The sequence below is a fragment of the Microtus oregoni genome, unplaced genomic scaffold (assembly GCF_018167655.1).
Source record: "Microtus oregoni isolate MIOR12 unplaced genomic scaffold, Mior012 000013F_ref0000133, whole genome shotgun sequence".
NCBI lineage: Eukaryota > Metazoa > Chordata > Mammalia > Rodentia > Cricetidae > Microtus > Microtus oregoni.
Window position 1 is genome coordinate 47,245,134 of NW_024543072.1, and position 20,518 is coordinate 47,265,651.

General features: G+C 37.1%; 1 protein-coding gene across 6 annotated transcripts in view; it reads left to right on the forward strand.

Moving 5' to 3' along the window:
• Swt1 (SWT1 RNA endoribonuclease homolog) overlaps window positions 1-20,518 on the forward strand; it is a 77,515-nt gene that overhangs the window by 15,851 nt on the left and 41,146 nt on the right. For 4 of the 6 annotated variants that reach the window (XR_005975470.1, XM_041662961.1, XM_041662959.1 and 1 more), the window contains 9 exons: window positions 3,626-3,706; window positions 7,243-7,301; window positions 8,737-9,448; window positions 11,190-11,249; window positions 13,282-13,411; window positions 14,072-14,173; window positions 14,771-14,959; window positions 17,167-17,260; window positions 20,320-20,465. Coding sequence is in view for 5 of the 6 variants with exons in the window: in XM_041662961.1 (XP_041518895.1) it covers window positions 3,626-3,706; window positions 7,243-7,301; window positions 8,737-9,448; window positions 11,190-11,249; window positions 13,282-13,411; window positions 14,072-14,173; window positions 14,771-14,959; window positions 17,167-17,260; window positions 20,320-20,465 (1,573 nt within the window). In the remaining variant the exon portion in view is untranslated. Of the gene's footprint in view, window positions 1-3,625; window positions 3,707-6,954; window positions 7,056-7,242; window positions 7,302-8,736; window positions 9,449-11,189; window positions 11,250-13,281; window positions 13,412-14,071; window positions 14,174-14,770; window positions 14,960-17,166; window positions 17,261-20,319; window positions 20,466-20,518 lie in introns of all 6 variants that reach the window. The other 2 variants (XM_041662963.1, XM_041662962.1) reach the window with 2 other exon arrangements.

The window sequence follows — 20,518 nt, forward strand, 5'->3', positions numbered from 1 at the left end:
CCGAATGCCGTTTATTCAAACTTGGGGAAATCCTTACGTACCTAACTGCTGCACAAGGACCTCCGCCCAGGCATGTGGGAAATTACCATACCAACAATGGAGTCAATGCCCTACAGCTGATCACCAGGCGGGGCAGAGGGAGCACAGGCACAGACTGAATGCTTTGTCAGCTGACCAGAAACTGTCCTTGCACCCCAGGAACAAGGATAGACCCGGGCCCTACATACCACATTTCCCTTATCCATTCTTCGGTCGAGGGGCATTTAGGTTGTTTCTAGGTTCTGGCTATGACAAACAATGTTGGTATAAACATAGTTGAGCACATGTCCTTTTGGTACAATTGAATATCCTTTGAGTTTATACCCAAAAGTGTTATTGTTGGGTCTTGAGGAAGGTTGTTTCCTAATTTTGTGAGAAATCTCCATACTGATATCCAAAGGGGCTGTACCAGTTTGCACTCTTCACCAGCAATGGAGGACTGTTCCCTTTACGCCACAACCTCACCAGCATAACTTGTCATCAGTGTTTTTGATTTTTGGACATTCTTACAGGTGTAAGATGGAATCTCAGAGTTGTTTTGACTTGCATTTCTCTGATGACTAAGGATGTTGAACATTTCCTTAAGTGTCTTTCAGCCATTTTAGATTCCTCTGTTGAGAGTTCTCTGTTTAGATCTGTACTCCATTTTTTTTTTTTTGTTTTTTTGGTTTTTTTTTTGGTTTTTCGAGACAGGGTTTCTCTGTGGTTTTGGAGCCTGTCCTGGAACTAGCTCTGTAGACCAGGCTGGTCTCGAACTCACAGAGATCCGCCTGCCTCTGCCTCCCGAGTGCTGGGATTAAAGGCGTGCGCCACCACCGCCCGGTTGTACTCCATTTTTTTAATGGACTATGTGTTCTTTTGATGACCAATTTCTTGAGTTCTATGTATATTTTGGAGATCAGACCTCTGGTCCGATATGGGATTAGTGAAGATCTTTTCCCATTCTGTAGGCTGCTGTTTTGTCTTGTTGACCATGTCCTTTGCTTTACAGAAGCTTTTCAGTTTCAGGAGGTCCCATTTATTAATTGTTTCTCTCAGTGTCTGTGCTACTGGAGTTATATTTAGGAAGTGGTCTCCTGTGCCAATATGTTAAAGTGTACTTTCCACTTTCTCTTCTATGAGGTTTAATGTGGTTGGCTTTATTTAAGGTCTTTGATCCATTTGGATGAGTTTTGTGCATGGTGATAGATATGGATTTATTTTCATTCTTCTACATGTTGATATCCAGTTATGCCAGCATCATTTTTTGAATATGCTTTGTTTTTTTCATTTCATATTTTTTTGTTTCTTTATAAAAAATCAGGTGTTCTTAGGTATGTGGATTAATATCCGGGTCTTTGATTCAGTTCCGCTGGTCTTCCTGTCTGTTCTTATGCCAATACAAAACTGTTTCCAGTACTGTAGCTCTGTAGTAGAGTTTGAAGTCAGGAATTGTGATGCCTCTAGAAGTTCCTTTATTGTACAGGATTGTTTTGGCTATCCTGGGTTTTTTGCTTTTCCTTAAGAAGTTGAGTATTCTTTCAAGGTCTGTGAGGAATTTTTCTGGGATTTTGATGGACATTGCATCGAATCTGTAGGTTGCTTTTGGTAAGATTGCCATTTTTACTATGTTAATTCTATCTACCCACGAACGTGCAAGATCTTTCCATTTTCTGGTGTCTTCAATTTCTTTCTTCAAAGATTTAAAGTTCTTATCATACAAGGCTCCCACTTGTTTGGTTAGAGTTACTCTGAGATATTTTATGCTATTTGTGGCTCTTGTGAAAGGTGATGTTTCTCTGATTTCTTTCTTAGCCCATTTATTATCTGTGTACAGGAAGGCTACTGATTTTTTTGAGTTAATCTTGTATCCTGCTACATTACTGAAAGTGTTTATGAGTTGTAGAAGTTCCTTGGTAGAATTTTTTTGTTTGTTTTTGTTTTGTTTTGTTTTTGTTTTTCGAGACAGGGTTTCTTTGTATCTTTGAAGCCTGTCCTGGAACTAGTGCTGTAGACCAGGCTGGTCTCGAACTCAGAGATCCACCTGCCTCTGCCTCCCGAGTGCTGGGATTAAAGGCGTGCGCCACTCCCCCCCCCCAGCTCCTTGGTAGAATTTTTGGAGTCATTTATGTAAACTATCATATCTGCAAATAACGAGAGTTTGACCTCTTCTTTTCAGATTTGTATCCCCTTGATCTCCTTTTGGTGTCTTATTGCTCTAGCTAGGACCTCAAGAACTATATTTAATAGATATGGAAAGAGTGGACAACCTTGCCTTCCTCCTAGATGCCAAAAAAGCTTTGTATCCTGACTCTCTCCAAGACATTTCCTTTAAGTTTTCCAATTTTGTGGAGTACAGGCTTTCGAAATATGACCTAATGATTCTCTGGATTTCTTCCTTGTCTGTTGTTATGTCCCCTTTTTATTTCTGATTTTGTTAATTTAGATATTCTCTCTCCCTTTTGATTAGTTTGGATAAAGGTTTGTCTATTTTGTTGCTTTCAGCTCTCAATTTGATTATTTCCTGCTGTATAGTTCTCTTAAGTGAGTTTGCTTCTTTTTGTTTTAGAGTTTTGAGGTGTTCTGTTAACCCACTAGTGTGGGATTGTTCCAGTCTCGTTATGTAGGCATTTAGTGCTATGAACTTTCCTCTTAACACTGCTTTCATTTTGTTCCATAAATTTGGGTATGTTGTATGGTCCTTTTCATTGAATTTTAGGAAGTCTTTAATTTCTCCCTTTATTTCTTTTTTGACCCATTGATGCTTTAGGTGAGCATTATTTAATTTCCACGTGTTTTTGGGTTTCTGGATTTAGTTTTGATGTTGAATTCTAATTTTAAGCCATGGTGATTCGATAAGATACATGGGGTTATTCTAAGTTTTTTTATCTGTTGAGGTTTGTTTTGTTACCAAGTATGTGGTCAATTTTTGAGAAGGTTCCTTGAGCTGCTGAGAAGAAGATACATCTTTTATGTTTGGATAGAATGTTCTATAGATGCCGGTTTAGTCCATTTGAGTCATAACATCTATTAGTTCCCTTATTTCTCTGTTATTTTTCTGTCTGACAGACCTGTCCAGTGGTAAGAGTGGGATGTTGAAGTCTTCCACTATTAGTGTGTGGGGTTTAATGTGTCATATACGTTTTAGAAGTGTTTTTTTTACATCTGTGGGTGCCCTTGTATTTGGGGCATGGATGTTCAATATTGAGATTTTCTCTTTACATCATCTGACATTCTAAACATATTAGTTGTTTATTTGTAAATTTCTGCACTAGATTGTAACTTTATGGAGGCAAGAACAGTATTTATTTATTTAAGACTTGCGTCATTGTTTGATACATCTTTGGTACATAGTTGATACTTCAAACAACATTGCTTTCAGCCTTCAGCCCTTTGAGTTCAAGATCCACTGAAAAGTGGGACATCTGACTTTATTTTATGGACTGAATATATGGAGTCTCTATTGAGCTCCCTTTCTACTAAATTTGTGTCTCTAGATGTCCTCAGAGATCATTTTTAAATGAGAATGTCAATTTATAATAGTGAATTAATTATTCTTTATTTTGTGTTTTTCCGTTAATTTTTTTTCCTCCTGAATGACGTTTAGGACAAGGAGGGAGAAATCTCAGCAGGCTCTATTAGTTCAGCACACTGTATTAAACCTATTTCAGCCAAGAAGAGAAAACTGGTAAGTGTTTAAATACCATAGCTCAATAAATATTATTTATCTTGAAGTTTTTATTATTTTTTGTTTGTTTTTGGATTTTTGAGACAGGGTTTCTCTGTAGCTTTGGAGTCTGTCCTGGAACTAGCTCTTGTAGATCAGGCTGGCCTCGAACTCACAGAGATCCACCTGCCTCTGCCTCCCGAGTGCTGGGATTAAAGGCGTGCGCCACCACTGCCTGGGTTTGTTTCTCTCTCTCTCTCTCTCTCTCTCTCTCTATCTCTATCTCTATCTCTATCTCTCTCTTTGTAATTTGACTCTGACTACATTGCTGAGGCTGGCCTTGAACTATTAGATGACTCAGTCCTGCTTTACTCTTCCAAGTAGTTGAAACTATAGGCATGTGATCCTTAGTGTACGTAGACGTGGTAAAGTTTGTTTTGTTTTTTGATTTATTTATCATCTGTACAGTGTTCTGTCTGTGTGTATGCCTGCGGGCCAGAAGACGGCACTAGATCTCATTACAGATGGTTGTGAGGCACCATGTTGTTGGTGGGAATTGAACTCAGGTCCTCTGGAAGAGCAACTAGTGCTAACATAGTAAAATTTTAACGTACAGTTAGAGGGTCTATGATATAAAACTTCTCTCTGTATTTTTCTGTAACTTTTTTCTGTTATGCTTAGTTTGTGAAAGCAAACCAGTGTTTTGTTTTTCCTTTTATTTGCCAAAAGTAATTTTTCAGGTTTTTATTTTTTTTTGAGACAGGTTTTTGTTATGTAGCCTTGGCTCTCCTGGAGCTTGATAACATAAACCAGACTGGCCTCAGTCTCACCCTGCCTCTCCTGAGGGCTGGGATTAAAAGTGTGTATCACCACCACCCCAGCAGGTTTTATTTCTTATGTTGGTAGACCCTATTACATAGCATTAGGGAACATAAAAATAAATTTAGAGAGTTTTTCTGTCTTCTTATATGTACTGTCATATTTATTTATTTATTATTTATTTATTTATTTATTTATTTATTTTTTGGTTTTTCGAGACAGGGTTTCTCTGTGGCTTTGGAGCCTGTCCTGGAACTCGCTCTGTAGACCAGGCTGGTCTCGAACTCACAGAGATCTGCCTGCCTCTGCCTCCCGAGTGCTGGGATTAAAGGTGTGCGCCACCACTGCCGGCGTCTTCCTGCTTCTTAAATGTAAAAATTATAGGCATGTACCACCAGACTTGGCTTACATTTTCCTTTTGAAGTAATTGAAACAGATACATTGCTTACACTCCCAGATTTAGAAATTGAGATAAGAAATTTAGATATACAAAATCAAATAATTTGTTCATTAATATAAAATTATATGCTGCAACAGAGCCAAATCTAGAGTTCTGTCTGTTCTTTCATTAATGGTTAAAACAACAGCCAATTAAACACATGAAGGTAGTTTATGGGTCACTCATGAAGTATTGATCTCAGTGATATTGCGATAAAGTGGTGGATAAAGGAGGAGTAGTTAAAGTTCTAGGTATACAGAATTGTGTTTTAATATTTTTTTCTTTTTTACAAGCAGGGATGTATAATTTTGTGTCTTGGTATACATGTGCCTGTGTGTGTTCATGTGGTTGTGTGTACATGTTACGTGGAGGCAAGAAGCCAATATTGAATGTGTTCCTTAGTCATTCTCATTTTATATTGGAAGCAGTATTTCACTAAACCAGGAGCTTATTGATTTGACTAGGCTGTTTGGCCAGTGAGCTCCCAGAATTCACTTGTCTTCACCTCCACAGTCTAGTTAACACTTGAATATCAGCACTCAGGAAGCTAAAGGTCAGGAGGATTTCTACAAATTTGAGGTTAGCCTCGGTTATACAGTTCTAGTTCAGCTTGGGGTGTAGAATGAGATTCCTATTTCCAAAGAAAGGAAGGAAAGAGGAAGAAAGAAAAGAATAAAGATATGTTACAAAAGATTAAAATGATATTTTTTTAACTTTTATTCTTCTCCCATACATTACAGCCCCACTACAGTTTCTTCCTCCACTCCTCCTAGTCACTCTCCCCCAGATCAACTCCTCTTCAGTTTCCCTTAAAAAATAAAGAAAAACAGGCCTCCTACAGATATCCATCAAACATGGCTTAACAAGATACAGTAAGACTGAGCACAAACCCTCATATCACAGCTGGACATGGCAACCCAGTTGGAGGAAAAGGGTCCCAAGCACAGGCAAAAGTGTCAGAGATATCACCCTACTCACATTGTTGGGAATCCCACTAGAATACTTAGCTACGCAACCATAAGGTGTATGCAGGGTCTGTGTTTGTTACTTCAGTTTCTGTGAACTCCTCTGAGTCCTGCTTAGTTGATTCTGTGGGCCTTGTTCTCCTGGTGTCCTCTACCCCTCTGACTGTGTGTGTCTGCATCAGTTGCTGAATAATGCCCCTCTAATGACAGTTGGGCTAGGCACTGTTCTATGAGTAGAGCAGAATATTCTTAGAAATCATTTCATTGACTTTTTTTTTCTTTGCTTATTGTATTTGGTTCTTTTCCAGGTCTCTGGGCTGTCCTGCCTCTGGTTCCTGGCCCTCCAGGCGGTGCCAGGCATAGGCTGTAGGCTCTCTCTCATATGGGTGACAGGTTGGACCAGTCATGTGTTGGCCACTCCCACAAGTTCTGCCACACCATTATCCTAATACATCTCGCAGGCAGGACAAATTGTAGACTGGAGGTTTTGTAGCTGGATGTAGCTGGATAGACCTCCCAGTTCTACTGCTAGGAGCCTGCCTGGCTAGAGAAGATGGCCAGTTTGGGCTCTATATATTCCATTACTAGGAGATTTTGTTGGCAGTTTATTGTTTTTTTATATCAGTGTTCTAGTGCAGGGGATTAGACCCAAGACCTTACACTTACACATTCTGAGTATACACACTACCAGCACCCCCAATCTTCTTATTTGTCCTCTGCCAAATTAAATTTGGTCTAATCTTAGCTATTTATTTAATTTATCCTCTCCTCACTGCCCTTTTTCCCTCTCTTTGCTCTATGACAAAATCACTCTCCCTCTAGCTTAGTTAATTTATTTTTTTCTGCTGAATTCTTTTCACTTACTGCTTTCAATCTTTCACATATGTTCTGTTTATCTTTTTTCACGAGTATCTTTCACCTTTTAGTGATGGTGTTTTGAAATCTTAGCGTATACTGACTGTATTTTACTTTGACATTTAGTTATATAAGACTCCTTTATACATAGTCTTTATATCTTCTTTATCTTTTTGTGTCTGGATCCTCAGAGTACATATCTGGGACAGTGGAATTGAGTCAGACAGATGTATTTTGGATCATGATAGTGACACCTACTTCCACTGTGATGATCAGAAAGATGCCAAACTCTGTAAGCTTTGCGTGCTTTGTTTATAAAATAAAGATGATAATGTCTGGCCCAAGATGATTGGAAAGATTAAGTAAACTATTATGACAGCCTGTTGATGAACACAGACGTTTCCCATTTTTCTTCCCTGTAACTGTAACAACAGTACACTATTTATATTTTCTAAATAATTTTTTCTTTTAAATTTCAGAAATCAGATGATACAGACATTGTATACTATAATACAAACAGAAAACAAGATTTGAAAAGGTAAATTCTCTCTTTTATTCACATCTTTTACAGTTTTAACTCAGAATTAATGACACTAAAAGATTTTTTTTCCCAGTACTTGGGCTCGAACCCCAGTATCTTGTATGTGCTAGGCAAGCACTCTGTCATTGGGTTATATCCCTACCCTTGGGATTCTGGGACAGGTTGTTGCCATGTAGAGCAGGCTGGCCTGGAGCTTGTCATGTTGCCTAGGTTAGATCTTCAACTCATGATCCTCTTCCCTTATCTTGAGGCACCATGATAAACATCTGGACTAAATATTTGCTTATCTAAATTTTAATTACTTTTATATTTATTTTATGCTGGGGAGTACAAATGTGCTTTGGTATGTATGTGGCGATCAGAGAACAACTTGTATGAGTAGGTTTCTTTAGCCATTATTTATCCAGGGATTGAACTCAAGTTGTCAGGCTTAGTGGTGGCAAGTACCTTGCTGGCCCAAGACTAAATGTTTAAATTTGGTAAACTTTTTATTTACTTTGTTTAGTATTGTTTTGCATGCAGATATTTCTGGTAATATCATAGATTACTAGAAGTTTAAGAAAACATTTGAGGAAATAAAGCAAAAAGCCAGGCAGTGGTTGTAACATACCTTTAATCTCACCACTCAGGAGGCAGAGTTTGAGGCCAGCCTGGTCTACAGAGTGAGTTCCAGGACTACATAGAGAAACCCTGTCTTGAAAAAACAAAAATAAAAAAGTAAATAAAAAGGAAAAGTTGAGTGAAATTAGAAAACTTTATCAAAATTCTTGTATAAACGAAATGCACTCAGACTCGGTATGGATTATTATTAACTCTAGGGAACTGGTTTCCATACATAATTATAATAACATACATGACTTCATCTCAGACTCGGTATGGATTATTATCAACTCTAGGGGACTGGTTTCCATACATAATTATAATAAGATACATGATTTCATTTTATGTGCTTGTAGAGAACTTGTAAAGTTTACTTAGAAATTATTTATAGATTACCTGTGAAAGAACATGTAATTTACTAAATTATAGACAAGGCTCTAAAATTATGTTAATTAGCCTTCATGTGAATACAGCTAACAAATGTGAAGAATGATGGAGAGAAGGAAATTATTTTTCTTTAATTTCTTTATTATTTGGATAAAAACTTCAAAGAGTTTTATAGTTAAGGAGTTTCTTGTTAATAATGGAGATAAATATAAAAAGAATAATGTGTACATTAAGTTACAGACAGTTGTGAGCTACCCAGTGTGTGTGTGCTGGGAATGAAACTCAGGCCGTTTGTATGAGTGGTATGAATTCCTAAAGCACTGAGCCATCTCTCCAGCCCTGTTTCTTTTATTTTTAAGTGTAGAACCAACCCAATTAACTCTTAACATAATGATACATTTCAACAGTATGTAAACAAATATAACACATCTGTGCTGCTTTATAGATCGAATGTAGAAGTTGACACACCCAGAAAGAGACCAAAATTCAGTTCTTCAACTGAAGGACCTACTAAACTCCAAGTAACATCATATTCAAATAACAATCAAGTTACTTCACAGAGTTGTTCATCAAATGGAACTAAAGATACTAAACTTAAAGATAGTAAATTGACAAATATGGGAAGTAAGCTTGATTATGAAATAAAAAAACATCACAGCATTAAAATTACCAAAGATACGAAATCTAAAGCTGAAAGCTGGACAAAGGAAAAGAAATGGCCTCATTCACTTATTCAGGAGAATATGAAAGAAGTCAAGAAAGAAAAGAACAGTAAACTCAGAGACAGTTCTGAAGAATTAGAGAAATATAAGAAAAATCAGCTTCCTCAGAATTATAATTTCAACAATATAATCAAGGAACCGTTTGACTCTGGAAGGAAGAAGATCAGCTTCAAAATTCCCAAAAAGCCCTCTGGTGCCATCCAGAAGCTTGTAAAAGGAAACGTCTTCAGTGTAGATTCTAGAAAATCAAAGAATAAGCAGGAAAAAAAGGAGTGCTTGAAAAGTTCCCAGACATCATTGGATTTGACCAGGCACAAAGCTGGAAACTTGTTTTCAGCTTCCACATGTAAGCAGACTGTCTGTGAGGGGGAAAGAAAAGACCTTCATGAGCATCCAGAAGTTAATAATTCAGATTCTAAGGAAAACTGTACCCAGGTAATGTATAAAATAAAGTATTTGAAATGTTCAAATTTTAGTTGCTTCTGTTATTGATGATAATCATAGAGTGCTGATTCAGATTTAGTCATGTAGATAATGTAGTCTTGTCTTGTTTTTATTTTTGTTTTTTTAAGACAGGTTTCTCTGTGTGACATTGGAGCCTGTCCTAAAACTCGTTCTGTAGAACAGGCTGGCCTCGAACTCACAGAGATTGACCTGCCCCTGTTTCCCGAGCGCTGGGATTAAAGGCGTGTGTCACTACTGCCAGGCCTCAACTTCCAATCTACTGCACAAAGAGTTGCAGTTTATGTTACTTTAGTGTGGATTTTTAGCTTATTTGCATAGCACTGGCTTTTCTGTGTATACTTGTTATATGTGGTTCTGCATACATACAACTTTATGTGTTACATATCATATCTTAAATTAGAATCTTAAATCTCTTCTAGTGGTTTATAATATTGTAATGAACTATAGGTCACCTTTGTACTTTTTATAAGAGTTGCCTTCGTCATGGTGTTGTTTCATAACAATAGAACAGTAACTAAGACTCTCATAGGAAAGTCTAGCGTTTCGTTTTGTGTCTTGTAGATGGAAGAGAGACACTGAGAGGTAATCGGGGAAGCAAGATCATCATATTTTTCCATTCAGAGTCACTTTGTTATCCACAGTCAGTGTATTTAATAAAGCATAGTATAGGAAGGTTTAGCATTAATTCAGTGCCCAGTAATATTTCTATTTGTAATAGGCTTAGGAAGTTTCAAAGATAACATGAATTTCCTCTACTAGGTGATAGATTCATTGACCTCTCTGGAATTGATGTGATGTCAAGTAGAACCAGCCTAAAGAAGATAACATAGATATTAGAATATCTAGTTACAAGCAGTTCTGATTATTTTAGCTATCTTCCTTGGCACTTTTTAGCTTAAGAAAACCTTAAAGAAATTTTAATTATATTTAAAGTAAGAGGGAGATTTTGTCATAATATATTAAAGTGCTGGCACAGAGTTGGAGTTTATGGAAAGGTTTTTTTTTTTTTTCCATTCTCTATTAGAAGACAGACAATAAAACAGATTTTTGGTGCTCTCACTACATGTAATGCAACTCTATGGTTTTGGCCTTCTTAGTTGTTAAACAGTCCTCAAATTTCTTTGTTTTGTTTTGTTGATCAGGTCACTTTTAGAAATGGCTCAATGACTTCTGCACTTGGTTTTAGAAAGGGCTGTGAAGGATTCAGTGGTTTCTAAATAAAATTTTTCTGCCACTGAAAATCTGCTTATTTGTCTTTATGTTAGCATATAATTCTGTTACTGAAAGAAGAATATTTAATGACTGAAAGCCCTAAGGAGTATGACTCACATTTTATGACTTGGGAGAACAGGTCTTTTCTAGAGGTGATTTCTCATACAGGCGCAGTTTTATCTCTCAGGGTGTTTATTAATGTTTGGAAACATTTTTCTTTGTCAATAGTGTGGGGGCTGGCAAGATGGCTCAGTGGATGAAGGCAACTTGCCACCAAGCCTGATGACTTTGTTTTGATTCTTGGGACCCACACGGAGGAAGGAGAGAGCTGACTCTGCCAAGTTGTCCTCTGACTTACACACACAAACATAAATACATATTTTTATTTTTTTGTTGTTGGGGGCAGGATGAGTATCAGTTCTAGTAGCTGACTACTTGAATTCAGTGATGCTGTTATACACCACATAAGGCTTAACTCAAAATCCTTTTCTCATTTCAGAATTTTGAAACACCATGTTCTTCGGTGTCGTCTGAGAACATCCAAGATACAGATGAAGAGGTTACTGATGCACTTACTTATTTTGTTTATTTAAAGAAATTCAAACAGTTCATTCTCATTCTCTCTCTCTCTCTCTCTCTCTCTCTCTCTCTCTCTCTCTCTTTCTGTGTATGTAAAAGTGTGCAACAGGGTCTTATTATACAGCCTAGGATCATCTCAAACTTGTGATCCTCCTTACTCGACCTCGTGAATGGTGTAGTTACAGGTATATGCCAGGATGCCTAGCTAAGCAGTTGCTACTTTTAATAAACTATCTGTAAAAAAAAGTATGAAAATAATGATGTCTCAACTTAAACTCCAAAAGAATTCTGTATATTGATTTACTAGGAAGATCAGTCTGTAAGTTTTAATTAGGTCATCAAACACCATTCGTAGGGGCTAGGGATGCGATGCAGTGGTAGAGTGCTTGTCTAGCAGTATAAGGTTCTCCTAGCGTGGGGTGGTTACTGGGAGACTTTGCTTTTGTTTCTAATAAGCTACTCTACTTTAGACAGAAGGTGGTGTTCATGTACTACAAGTTAAATTTATTTTGATTTAATGCTATGCTTTTGCATATTTATACCTAGACTTGCCAAAATGTAATGTGACCCCAACCTGTTCTTCATTTTTCAACTCAGCAATAAGATGAAATTGTTATTGTCAAATAAAAGTCCACAGTATTTTATCTTCTTGTCTATTGCTATATTTTCTACCTAGAATCTTCTGATTTATCTTTATAAGGTTATTGTGTAAATTTTATGTTGCCTGAGTAAATTAAAATTCACTAACATTTTGCACTTTTCTCTTTAATATTGTTGATAACTTTTATTTGTAATACTGTTTTTCCTGTTTTATGAGTCAGTGCCCCTTGATAAAAGACTTCTCCTGACTGCTTTAAAGATAGAACATATTCTTGTTTCTTCTTTTTTTTTTTTTTTAAATTTTAAATCAGACAGTTTCTCACTGTGTGACTCAGGCTGGCCTTGTTTTTGCTGTGTAAAGAAGGCTAGCCTTGAATTGAACTCATGATCTTCCAGCCTCAGCCTTCCGAGTGCTGAAATTGTATGTGTGTGATGCCATGCCCAGCCATATTTAATTTTTTTATATCAAAATACCATCAGAGAAGTACATGTAAAATGAGAAGGATCTTAAGATTTATAGTGCAGAATCAATGGGATGGCTTGGGGGGTAAAGATGCTTGTATGCATTCACTCCTGTGTTGCCCAATGCAAATAAAATTTTAAAGTATAATACAATTAATAATAAAAGATTTAGCTTAGTTTCTGATAGAGGATAAACAATATTAGAAGTGTCAAGGACATTGGATGAAACATTTTTGGTTTTTTTTTTTTTTTTTTTTTTCGAGACAGGGTTTCTCCGTAGCTTTTGGTTCCTGTCCTGGAACTAGCTCTTGTAGACCAGGCTGGCCTCGAACTCACAGAGATCCGCCTGCCTCTGCCTCCCGAGTGCTGGGATTAAAGGCGTGCGCCACCACCGCCCGGCAACATTTTTGGTTTTTAATAGAGGTAGGGATTGAATCCAGGGGCTCACACATGCTGAGCAAACTTTCTAGCACTCAGCTGTCGCCTCAGTTCACACTTAGTTCACACACAGAGCCAGGGATTGAATCCAGGGGCTCACACATGCTGGGCAAGCTCTCAGCTGTTGCCTTAGTTCACACTCAGTTTACACACATTAAGATAGAGAAAGCCGACTCTTCAAAGTGAGACGAAATAGACATGACAGTGAACTTATTTTGTTGTCTATATGCTAGGTTTTAGGCAAGGAACTTCACATGACTTAACCTTAATTATATAAAAATCATAAAATAGACAAATTTAATATTCTTTATAGATGGGCAAGTTCTAAAGTAGTAAAACAGTTGCTTGCCTAAGGCTACAGAAAGGAATTGATTTTAAAACCATGTGGTTATAAATCCATATGCTTTATTGTGTTGTCTCTGTTTCTCTAAGGTGTTTGTGATGTATTGCTTTCTTATTAAATATCTTTAGTAAGTAACTCAGATATTTCACTGGGGTCTTTTACAATTTAGATGCAGATAGTAGAAGAGCTCCATGCTGCACGTGTGGGAAAAAGTGTGCATTTACCTGTGGTTCCACCTTCCGGAGAATTAATGAGTATGGAAATTGACTTGGTGGAAGATGATGTGCATTCTTCTGCTGGTATACTCTGTTAATTTTTATGATCTGTGCTTTTTTTCTAAGAATTGTTGCACTAACATTCAGGTTTTACAGTGTACAGATGAAAGTATTACAACGTGCTCATTTAAAATGATAATCGTGAATTTCTTATTTTATTAGACCATTAGACATTTTCTCAAGAATAATCGGGTTATGCACTGTCTTTTATGCTTGCTCTCATTTACAACTTTTAGTTCTTTTAGTCATATAAAAGCGCTGATCAGATAGAAGGCAGTTTGCTTAACAGTATTATTTTCATGATTTCCTTGTTAATATAGTAAAATTTTTAATGCTGGGAACACATAATAACAGTTATTCAAAATACTGGACATGGTGCATGCTTGTTGTTCCAACACCTGGGAAGCTGAGGCAGGAGGGTTAAGAGTTCAAGACTATGTTGGGCTATGTAGAGTTCTAGGACAGCCTGTTCTTTATAGTCTTATATATATTCCTGTCTCAAATAAGGTTATCTAAATTAGTATGCTATATTGAATTCACTATAAAAATTATAGTACTACCTCTTACTCTTAAGCTTACAAGACAGGTTTTTAAGTTCAATAAATTGTACTTTTATGATCCCCAAATTTGGTCATAATGTATTTTCAAGTGTTGTGAAATCCTACCTCTGCTCTTCTTCTCCAGTAAATACTGCCACAGACAAAAAGCTTCTAATTGTTATTGACACAAATATTCTGATGAATCATCTCAAATTTGTTAAAATTTTGAAGACTACAGAGATACCAGGTATATATAAAAATTCACAGATTCTGATTTTCTTTTTTGAGTTGATATTCTATATTAATAGCTGTTTTTTCTCACAGTTGTATTACATCGTCTGAATTTTTTTAAAAGATATTCTAATCTAGAAATTTAAAATATACTTTTGGATGCCACTTAGCATATTTAAATTTTGATAAAGATTTGTTTGGGTGTTGGCTTATTATTGAAAAGAAATATCCAGTTACAGAAAAAAAAAGAAATGGTTTAAATTAACAGTATGTAAAATTATTTGTTTATTGTGAAATTGTTTCAATTGCAAACCTTGAGTATAGGACTCATGTTTGCTAAATTCATTCTTTTTGTAATCTGGTAGTTTTTAATATTTAAATTCTTAACACGCCATAGGATATGTGTCCCAGTTAGGGAATAACTTGCAGACAGCTTGTAGGAGTCTCCGTTTATCTTGCCACCATGTGGGTCCTCAGACTTGGCAGCAAATGTACTTGCTCATAAAGCCATCAAGATGGCCTGGAGGCTGTGTACTTTAAAACTTCGACTTCTACAGAAACTGATGTAGAAACTTAATGCATGTTGGATTCTAAGAAATCTTTCTGTTTTTAGGCTTTGACACACTTGTGTTAATAATTCCCTGGGTGGTTGTGCAAGAGCTAGATCGCATGAAGGCAGGAAAATTATTAAAACATGTCCAGCACAAAGCTGTGCCTGCAATTCACTTCATCAACGAAAGTCTCAGAAGTCAAGATAGAAAGCTGTGGGGTCAGTCATTACAACTGGCATCCCAAAAACTTTGTAAGTATTGTTGTTCCTGGGTATCTTTATCCTTGATAAAGATTTGTTTAGGTGCTGGCTTATTACTGGAAGGAAGTGATATAAAAATTAACAGGGTATAGTCCTTTATTAAAATGTGAAATGGAAAGGGTACTGTGGCAATTTTTGACTCATTTTGGGAGTCCTTAGTTTTGTCTTATTGTTTTTTCTATTCTTTCTTAGGCTGTGTTAGTATTTCACAGGTAATGATTTTTTTTTTTTTTTTTGATTTTCGAGACAGGGTTTCTCCGTAGCTTTTGGTTCCTGTCCTGGAACTAGCTTTTGTAGACCAGGCTGACCTCGAACTCACAGAGATCTGCCTGCCTCTGCCTCCCGAGTGCTGGGATTAAAGGCGTGCGCCACCACTGCCCAGCTACAGATAATGATTATATAGTTCCTTATGCATACTTGGCTGTACTATGGAACTTTAGATTCCCCCTCTTATTTAAATAATAGTTATTATGCATACTTGACTATGCTATAGAACTTTGGATTTTCCCTTTTTCTTAAATTATTTATGTGCATTGATGTTCACCTGCATGTATGTCTGTGTGAGAGTGTCAGAAGCCCTGGAACTGGAGTTAACATACAGGTGTGAGCTGCCATGTGAGTGCTGGGAAGTGAACCCAGGTCCTTTGGAAGAGCAGCCAGTGCTCTTAACTGCTGAGCCATCTCTCCAGCCCACCTTCCCCCCTTTTTTTTTTATAATGATTTGCATTTTTCTTACTCCCTCTCCCTCCTTTCTTCTCTTGTTCCTCTCCTGTCTTCTCTCTTTAACCCTTTCCCTTCTTTTTCTTCCTTCCCTCCTCTATCTCCCTACCTTCTCCCTTCTATTCCTCTTCTCTTCTACCTTTCTCTGCCCTCTCTCTTTTCTTTTTGGTTTTTCAAGATGTGGTCTCAGCCCAGGCAGACCATGAGCTCACTATGTAAGTGCAGATGACTTTGAACTCCTTACCCTTCCTGTACTCTGCCAGTGTATGCTCACTTTTTGCATTTTCTGGCAAGGAGTCATGTTTCCTTTCCTGTACTTCTCTAAATGCAGTGTTTTAGATGTTAAGGAAAAACAGATAACAAGAAATTTAGTTATAGACTGTGATGTCTGGATCAGAGTTCTGAAGATACTGTTTTCCTGTCTTTATTTTATTGAATGAGTTTTCTGTCTTTCAGATATGTTTTAAAAAATAAAAGCTTGGACAAGTTTTAGCTTTTCAGCAAAATTGAGCAGAAGTTATAGAAATTTCTCATATTCTTTCTATTCTCATGCATAATAATTCTCTTATAATCAGTACTTCTCACCAGAGTAAGAAATATATTACAGGGGGCTGGAGAGATGGCTCAGAGGTTAAGAGCACTGCTTGCTCTTCCAGAGGTCCTGAGTTCAATTCCCAGCAACCACATGGTGGCTCACAACCATCTGTAATAAGATCTGGTGCCCTCCTCTGGTGTGCGGGTATACATCGAGGCAGAATGTTGTATACATAATAAATAAATAAATCTTTAAAAAAAAAAAGAAATATATTACAACCAGGTGTGATGGCTCCCGCCTTTAATCTTAGCACTTGGGAGGCAGTTGCCTGCAGAGCTCTGTGAGTTCAAAACCAATTTGCTCTACATAGTGAGTTTTAGGACAGCCAAGTCTACAGAGAGACCCTCTCTCTCAAAAGACCAGAAAAGAAAAAAGAAATGGATTACAATCAGTGAACCCACTTTGGCACATCATTGTCGCCTAGTTTATATTGTATGGGTTTGGAGAACTATATAGTGACATGTATCCACTGTGCTGGTATCAGAGTAGCTTCATTGCCTTAAAACCTACATAGTTTTAATGTGTAAATATTGCCTAGATTACTCAGGAGATATCCTGATTTCTTATCTTTGTGTAGGTGAATTTTTCTGATGTGTGTATATACATATTTGTGTATGTGCACCTGTACATGGGAAAACACAGTTGTTCTGAAGAAACAGACACTTATTTATTACCTGAACTGTTATCCCAGCCCTCCCTGCTTCCTCCCTAGCTTTTTTTCCCCATTGCCTGGGTCTTATTCTGTAGCCCAAGCCAGCCTTGAATTTGTGACACTCTTCCTGCCTCAGCCTCTTGAATACTGGAATTACAGGCATGAGTCAACATGCTCAAGCAATGTCTAGATTTCTGATATACTTATTGACAGTTACCTTTCCATTTGCAGATGGATTGAGTGATGAGAACAATGATGATCGAGTATTAAAGTGCTGTCTTCAGTACCAGGAATTATTTCCATATTCTCTTGTTATTCTGTGCACGTGAGTGTCATAGTCATTGTGTTTTTGTTTTGTTTTTTAAAATAATAGCTTATGGTAAAGAATTTTTAGAAATTTTATTCACCAAATTAAGGATCAAACAATTTTCTAAATCTGCCACAAATCATACTCAGCTATTATTTTTTTTATGATACACGATCCCAGAGGAATGAGATACTAAGTGAATGAGCTTTTATTTCAATATAACCGATATACTACTCAGAATACTTTGAGGAATGGAAAGTTGATATCGAAATCGTAAAGAATTTTCGTCATAGGAGGCAAAAATTTGGTTATTTATTTATATACAAGGAGAAGGTACCTTATGTTACATTACCTTGTGGGTGCCTCTTCTGCAGTAAATTTGCCCTGGCTATAGTCCTAGGTCTACCAGCTATCAGGTGTATGACTCTCCACAGTTTTTCTAACTTGGCTTCTTTGTGTCTAAAAAACAGAAGGATGAATACCTGCTTCATAAGGTTTATTAGGTAATGTATGTAAAGGAATTAGAGTAGTGCCTAGCACATGGTCAAATCTTTTTTTTTTTTTAATTTTTTAAATTGAGACAAGGTAGCCATGTAGCTCATGTTGGCCTAGAGCTCATATAACCATGTAGCCTTGGTTGGCCTAGAACTTTTTCCTTTTGGCTTTTTCAAACAGGGTTTATAGCCCTGGCTGTCCTGGAATTCTTCTGTAGACCAGGCTGGCCTTAAATTCAGGGATTCATCTGCCTCTGCCTCCTGAGTGCTGGGTTTAAAAGCATGAGCTACCACTGCCTGCCTAGCCTAGAATTTTTCTGTAAAGCAGGTTGGCATCAAACTCATGAAGACCCACTTGCTTCTGTGCTCTGAGTAGTAGGAATAAAGGTATGTGCTGCTGCACTCAACAGGGCTTTTCTTTAAATGTTGATACTGTAAATGTTTAAATGTGTGCTGTAGAAGTCTTCTTCCAACTTGTACCTATTGTGAGGGTGCATGTCTTTGGCTGCATGGATAATGATGGTGATGATGTTACACTTGTTATCAGTTGTTGAAGTAGTAATAGGAAGAAACACAATACAGTATACTATGCATTATTTTCTTTGAAACCTTGGAAAGCGAATTTCATTTAAAGAGATGAGAAAGCAGACTCCTCATGAGATTAGGAGATCTGGAATCAGAATCTACTGCTCCAGATTATTTTAAGTGTTTCCCTTAGATTTACTATCTGAACTATCTGAACTAACAACTTCAATTAATATCTCAGGTCTATATGATTCTTCTAAGTTCCAGGCTAATATATTCACCTACTTATTTGATAGTTTTACTTGTATTTTGAAGACATTTGAAATCTATCATTATTAAAAAAATAAACTCTTGGTTTTTCCTTCTATTTATTTTTCTCTCGTGTATTACATCCCAACCTCATTTCCCCTTCCTCTTCTCCTCCCACCCCCCCCCCATCTTTGCTCTCCCCAGATCCATTCCTCCTCCATTTCTCTTCAGAAAAGGACAGTTCTAGAGATATCAACGAAACATGGTATATTAAGTTGCTTTAAGACTAGTCATATCCCCTCATATTAAGGCTAAATGAGGCAACCAAGTAGAAGGAAAAGGGTTCCAAAAGCAGGCAAAAGAGTCAGACAGCCCTGCTCACTGTTAGGAGCCCCACAAGAATACCAAGCTACACAGTTATAACATGTATTCAGAAGACCTAGGTCAACCATATGGACTCCCTGATAGTGGGTCCCTGTGAACCCTGGTTTCTTGTGGTGCCATTGACCCTTCTGGCTCAATCCTTCTTTCCTCTCTTCCTCAGGACTCCCTGAACTCTGCCTAATTTAAACTATTTTTTAAGTGAGTGAAAAGCGCCATATTTGATCTGTTTCCAAAGTCCTATGCTGAGTCCTAGTGTAAAGAACATACTTTCATATTTTGTTCTGCTGGGTCTCTTTGTTATCTCCCTGCCACCACTCCACATTAAATCATGCTACTTTCCCCTTTACTACTCTTAACACTATCATGCTTTCTACTTCCTCACTCGCTGCCCTTATTGTTCTAAAAATTAAACAGTACTTCTTTATTTATATTATGAAGAATTCCAGCAATATTCAAAGTGAAAAATAAACTCCTGGGACTGGAAATATACTTGAGTGGCAGAGCTCTTACTAACATCCATGCGGCCCTAGACTCAATTCCCAGTTCTAGAAGGCAGGGAGGAATGGAATCCTAATGTAACTACAACAATTATTAAGAGTCTGCTGTTTTTTTCTGTCATCCGTATCTTTATTCACTCCCTACCTAGCTTGATTATTTTTACTTATTTGTTTTTGAGAAAAAAATGTACTTTTGTTGGAATGCACAGATATATTAATAACTATCAGCATTATCAAATTGACACAGTAGCATGGTTCATATTTCTCTCAATATATAAAACATATTGATCATCCCAGAAAGTACTGGTATGCCTTTCTTCCCCCTTTTTCCCTTGTTTCTTAAGAAGATGCTTAGGAGCTGGAGAGATGCCTCAGCAGTTAAAAGCATGCACTCCTCTTGCAGAGGACCTAAGTTTGATTTTCAACCAGACATCGGGCAGCTTACAACTACCTAGAACTTCTTCACTTCCAGGGAATCTGACAGCCTCTCCTGGCCTCTGCGGCACCTGTGCATGTGACACGTGTGTGTGAGCACACAAGTACAAACATTGAATGACGGTTGGAGGGCACCACATGAAATTTATGGGCTATTGCTAGTGCTTAAAGAGAAGTTTATAGAAACTTCAAATAATCTAAGCCTTAATCTTTCTTAAGTTTTATTTTTATAATTTTTAATTTTGTTTATGTATGTGTGGGCATGTGAGTATGAGTGCAGGAACCCTCAGATGCCAGGGGCATCTGGTGCTCTGAACAAGCAAGAAGTACTCTTAACCACTAAACAACCCCTTTAGTCCCATATAAATGCTTTTATCGAGTTCATTTCTAAATTTCTAACCATTTTTAATGTTTATATTGATAACTTGTGTTTCTGAATTGACATATAGTTGATCTTCTAAAATGTTTTTTTTTTCCTTAACCACACCTTCAGGGATGATAGAAATTTAAGAAGTAAAGGACTGATAAGTGGTGTGAAGTCACTCAGTAAAGAAGAATTGGATGCAGAGATAGTATCTTTAGCTCTGAACACAAGTGTGTGTCCTCAGCCTTGTATTTCTAAGCAACCGCTGAAAGCAGGTAATTTTACTATTAATGATTAGAAAGAAGTACCTCTTGTGCACTAATATTTT